Consider the following 6000-nt stretch of genomic DNA (forward strand, 5'->3'; position numbering starts at 1 on the left):
TGAGAAGACAGAGAGGCAATGCAAATATGGTGGTCGTGACCGACAGGAAGGGTAGAGATCTGTAGTGGTTTTGAGATCGATCTGTTTCAGCAAGGAGAATTGTAATAGGAGAACAAGTATGCTCGATTTAATTAACCATAAGATAATGAAGTAATTCTAAGAAGTATAAACATAATTAAACATCTTCAATAGGCCTAACTAGGGAAAGATGTATTAATGGGAGGCTTAGATGAGAAATTTGGCTCTTGAAACATATTCTAGTCGAGGGCTTTCCATACATGCATATAAAGCTGACTGCAGACTCGAGCTGTTAGCTCCATAAGCATAGAAAAGTTATGCTTGTAAGATTGTGTTTTAGGTCATAGAAAGAAGTAACTTTTAACTTTTATTCACATTAGAAATAGCTAATAAAAGAAACACAATCTTAATGAAAATGATTAATCCCAAAAATAAGTAAGAATAACACAAAAAGTTAAACTTAAGCTTAACCTTAAACTTAAACAGTTCTAAAACTTAACCAATAACTGTTTGAGATAGTAGTGAATTATACTGTGGCATGAATATACTTATTGTCTATGAAATAAAAATTATTGTAGATTTACTATCGCCCTCTTATGTAGATTTACTATCGCCCTCTTATTACAAAACACCATAGCTAGCACAACATATCAAAGGGTGGCACTGGTGATCATATCCACTAAAGTTTTGAAATTTTTAGTAGAACCTCCATTTGGCTCAACAGCCTTATGAGCCAATTCTTTCAATGCTTCAATTCTCTTTTTCCGTCCTATTGACAATTCATTAGATGATAAGAATTGTTTCAAAGCACAAGCAGTTCCATGTTTGGTGAATCTCCCTCCTTCAATCTTCGCACCAATCCCCCAAACTCTCTCAATCATCCAAGTATTTAATTGTTGATCGCCCACAAACGGCCTGCATATCATAGGGACACCAACTCCCAAACTCTCCAACATAGAATTCCATCCACCATGTGTTATAAACACCCCTATTGCGGAATGCTCCAAGACTTGTATCTGTGGTGCCCACGGTACAACCTTTCCAGTCCCATTAGCACATATTCTCTCCAAAAATCCTTTAGGAAAATGCTTATTGGAATCACTCTTTATTGACCAAAGAAACGAGGTTTGGGTCTCTTCTAGTGCTTCAGCCAACTCCACTAGCTCGTGAGGTGGAGGTTTGAAGAACGTCCCAAAGCAGATGTAGGCAACCGATCTTGGCTTTTGATTATCTAACCAAGAAAGGCAAGAGAATTCATCAACTTTGGACAGCGAATTTTCTTTAGATATGAGATTGAAGGGGCCAATGTTGAGGAAATTGTTGAATTGTGAAGAGAGGTTTTTGTTGAGTTCAGGGTCTAATTCGTCAAAAGAGTTTATGGGAACAGCAGTCGCTCTAGGCAGGGACCTTGCCATCTTATGTAGCATGGTTGAGAACGGCGATTCAAGGTTTCCAAGAACGACTTCCCCTGGTAAGTCACTTATTCGAACTGTCTTGAGGCCAGGAATCAAGTCGGCAATTTCATCATCAGGCCCTACGGTCCCTGCCCATGTAGATTTTACCAGAAACGAAAGCATATTAATATGTGAAATAATGATTTACTATAAACTTAATTCGTGCGGTAAAGCATGTCGTAGACCAATTTTTCTCCATATTTATCTTTGATTTAGACGGATATTCAAGTGAAACTTATAGGCTCATAGTTTAATTATGTCAATATTTTAGAACTACTTTTTTATTTGGAAGGGCAGTAAATTGGTAAATCTAACAAGACAGCTAGAACAAAATGTATAAAGTGGAGTTACGGAGCATTTGGATCATAAGTCAATTCGTCTCAAACTCCCAATCGATAGTACAAATTTTCGTCCTATTTCGAATCTAATTGTAACTTGTAAGAGACATTACTGCAGTACTGCCAAAGTGCCAAATAAAGTAATTGGGCTCCGGGCCCCAACTATATGCCACCCCGTCCATATTGTTGATTTCTTCTGAATTTTTTTTTTTTTTCCTTTTTCGGTGTTTTGGATTATCAAGTATCTACACTTAGGTTTTGTAACTAGATCCTTAACTTTTAACAAATAATTTGAAAGCCACCCGAGCTGTTGTAATAGTGCATAAACATATCAAAATCCTTTAAGCACGTTAATGACAACCCATTAGCAATAACAAAATACGTTTTTTTTTTAAGACAATTCACCACACAAACAAAACTAATAATAACACTTACCTTTGATTTCATCATACTTTTGCCTTATAAGATCAGTATAAAAATGTGCAGAGAGTGAATTAGCCCCAGCAGTCCAAAACGACACCCAAGGAATGCTCATTTCATCAGCCATATCAGCCAAAAACCAAAAAAAAGAGTCAACCAAAAGACAACCAATCTTGAGCCCAATATCTTTTTCCACCACTTTAACGCCCTTCCTAAACTCCTCTTCAGCCACTGCCAAAAATAAGTTTATATCCTCTTGGGGCTTGCCCATGAAAACATAATCTTTAGGTATGCCATCCGATACATCATATGGACGTATATTGTTGTATTTTTGATCAGAGAATAAGGCTTGGTTAGACTTTGCAGTGCCAAAGAATGAAAAAATGACGTTAGGGGCCGCGGAAGCTAGCATACGGACAAGGGTTAAAAGAAGTGGAGGGTGTGAAGAAAATGGAAATACGAAAACCGCGACATGCCTCTTCGGTATGCCTTCATTGCGGTTGCTATTGATCTCCATTTGGCCGTCGTAATCGAGAGAAAAGTTGGGTAGAAGGAAAGTGGGTGATTGTTGGTTGTCTCGTGATAGTTGTAAAAGTTTAAAAGACACATATATATAGAATGTGGGTTGGGAGATGGCTCATTGAATTCATAAGGTGACCAACCCGGTTGTTGGAACACGTTGGTCCTCATCCTCTAATTAAGTTTTATGGCCCACAAGACAATGAAAACACATAAATATAGAACAAAAGTTGAATAAGAGGATTTTTTTTATTTATATAAACTAAGGTATTCATATCGGCTAAAATAACAAACAAAGCATTAAAAAAGGCTAATAATCTGGTAGAAGTGACAGATATATATAGATGAAATCATCTTGACCACGTGAATTGTTAATTATGCAATTCCAATGGATTTTCACTTGATATATACGAGAGAAACATGATCCAACCTACTGTTCTAGTGATTTTATGATTATAACTAAGATTAAGAGAAATGTTATATGTGATTAATTTGATATGGGGCAATCAATTAAGAACACAATAAGAATTTAAAAACCTAATTTTTTTTTTTATGAAATTTGTATTTGTATTGATAGATAGATTCAACCAAATCTTAACATTTTATCAGCCATGTGTCAACATATATATATGAGATTTTTATTTATTTATACGAGATCAAGTATCCGTGCGTTACGGCGGTGAGATGATAGAGTGATAGGTCATAGATTGTAATAGGTGATAGGTTATAGAGTGTGATAACCAAATGCCTTAACCATACGGGTTCCGCCGTCGGATTTAAAAATTCGTCGAAAGTATATCGAATGACCATTCTAATGAAAGAGCATGAAATTTTAAGAAACAACCATATAACTTTTATAATTTATCGTTGTACGGTTTTTGAGATAAAAGATTTTGAATGAATTGGAGGAATAAATGATTTATGAAGGAGAGAGAAAATATAATTGGTTGGGATTTGAGGAGAGAGAAAACGTATTATAGTTATTTTAGATAAATATAGATTAGATGAGAGAGACATTTTGGGAAAGTACTTAAAATCAATATTGAAAAATTTAAGTTAAATGTTGAAAATCTAGAGATTTTTTGCTTTATAATATAGTATAGATATACAAATTATATATTTAGCACAAAGCGCAACTCAAATTTGTTAGGAAATGATTAATTCTTCTAAAATTTAGCTAAATGTTAGAAATCCAAAAATAATGATAAATTGTAATTTAAGTTAGTGGACTTACTTGTTGGTAAGTCATAGTTAAATGATTTATAAGGATGAGGGACTAGATGCGATAATTAGCATAAATGTATAGTTAGACTATAAATACTCCCTCTCTCCTTAGAAATCATAAGCTTTTCACCCATTTACTTCATTCCTGTAACAATTACACACACTTAATTCCAATCATTCCTCTTTCCCTCTCTCTCTATCTCTCAAGAAACACACACTAAAACACCAAGAACACACACACACACAAAATCTGCAATTGAATATGTGAATCCGATGCTGAAACCGTGTTATCTACATGTGGTATCAGTGCGAAACATCATTTTTGATATCGATCAATCACTAAATTTGATCTCAGATTCATCCAAAATCAAAATCAAAACCGTTTTTTATATCGTCGACTTTTCTTCATTTTTCACCGATCAAATCGCATAAAATCATAGATTTTTATTCATCAATAGATTCCTGATAGTTTAAAACATAATCCTGTTAAGTTTCAAGTTTCAAGTTTCAATTCAATCTAAAACTCGAGATTGAAATTTTCAGTTTTTGGCGCTAAAATTTGGGATATGTTTCTGTTGTGTTTTTTGCTGAATTTTGTTTAAGGATTTGTTGTAGAGGTGAAAACAAACATTTTGCAAGTTATTTCAAGTTCTAACTCCAAGTAATTCAGAAGATATTGAAGTTTTAAGAAGTCATTAATGGAGTTTATGAAAATGACTTGTTTCCTGATGAAGAAGATAACCACAAGACGATCCTCACTAGGACGATCTTCCCAGGATTGTCTTAGTGCTTGATACTTCATTTTTCATACTTTGTGATTTGTGGCTTGTAGGACGATCCTCACAAGATCGTTCTAGCAAGTGTTGTTGTGTTGAGAAGTGTTGGTTGTGGCTAACTAATCCTTACAGATTGGTTTGGTCAATTCAAAGTATTTTTACTATTAAAAATTTTAAGACAGAAAGCTAAGACGATCTTCATCAAGATCGTCTCAGTATTCTTCTGAAAGTTGGTGTGTTTGGTTGATCATTCGAAGTTGTTGTGATTGGGAATCACACACTTCTTGGGTAACTGATCTTCTAGATTGGTTTTGCTCAAATTCCTTTCCTTCCAATTCATATTAACACTCTGTCTGATTGTCATCAAAATACTTAGAATTTTTTAAGTACTCTAAGACGATCTTCATCAAAGATCGTCTCATTTTCAAAATTCAAAACGATCTTCCTCCAAGATCGTTTCATTTCCAAAACAATTTTCTTTAATTCATTTCAATTTCCATTTCTGAAAATCCAAAATCATACCTCAATTTCAATTTCATTTCATACTTAACCAAATTCCACTCAAATTCTCCAAGACGATTAACTTCAAAATCGTCTTACTTCTTTCATTCTAGGACGATCTTCCAGAATGATCTTGCCTAGAACGATCTTCTTTCAAGATCGTTTCATTTCCTGATTTTTCCAACTCTTATTTCATTTCAATTTTCAAATCAAATCAAGTTCAAATGGCTTCTCGTGAAGCATTGGCATTAGGTTCCGATACAAGACCTCCAGTTCTCTACCGTGGTTCCTATGGACTATGGAAGAAAAGATTTATGGACTATGTGGAAGTCAACCAAATGGTCACCTGCTTAAAGATTCCATCCTTAATGCACTTGCAGTTCATTGCCATCCCACTACCGGTGCAATACTCACTCTTGATCTTTTGAATGCTGAACAAAAAGATCGAACAACTGCAGATAACAGAGCTAGATCATGCCTATACAAAGCCTACCAGATGAAATCTATGGCTCTGTTGATTCTTATGATACAGCCAAGGAGATATAGGATGAGGTGGCAAGACAAATGGAAGGATCTGATGTGACTTCAACAATAAGATTGACAAATGTGTTGATTTTGGAACACAGATTAAGCAACATCAAAATCTGACCAAGTTCACCATCCATAATCTTCATGAATCTTTCAAACTCAATGAACATCAAGTTCTAAACAAAGCTTCATCAAGCAAAATGCCAGAAGTTGTATCTTCTG

General features: G+C 34.8%; 1 protein-coding gene across 1 annotated transcript; it reads right to left on the bottom strand.

Annotated features, from left to right (window-relative positions):
• Nucleotides 1-534: 534 nt before the first annotated feature.
• On the bottom strand, nt 535-2797 carry LOC122592550 (kaempferol 3-O-beta-D-galactosyltransferase-like). Its single transcript, XM_043764809.1, has 2 exons — nt 2246-2797; nt 535-1561 (listed from the first exon to the last, which is right to left on the bottom strand). The coding sequence occupies exons 1-2, from the start codon at nt 2745-2747 to the stop codon at nt 669-671; spliced, it is 1395 nt and encodes a 464-aa protein (XP_043620744.1). The 5' UTR covers nt 2748-2797; the 3' UTR covers nt 535-668.
• Nucleotides 2798-6000: the final 3203 nt, after the last annotated feature.

Source organism: Erigeron canadensis, chromosome 3, assembly GCF_010389155.1.
Source record: "Erigeron canadensis isolate Cc75 chromosome 3, C_canadensis_v1, whole genome shotgun sequence".
Taxonomy (NCBI): Eukaryota; Viridiplantae; Streptophyta; class Magnoliopsida; order Asterales; family Asteraceae; genus Erigeron; species Erigeron canadensis.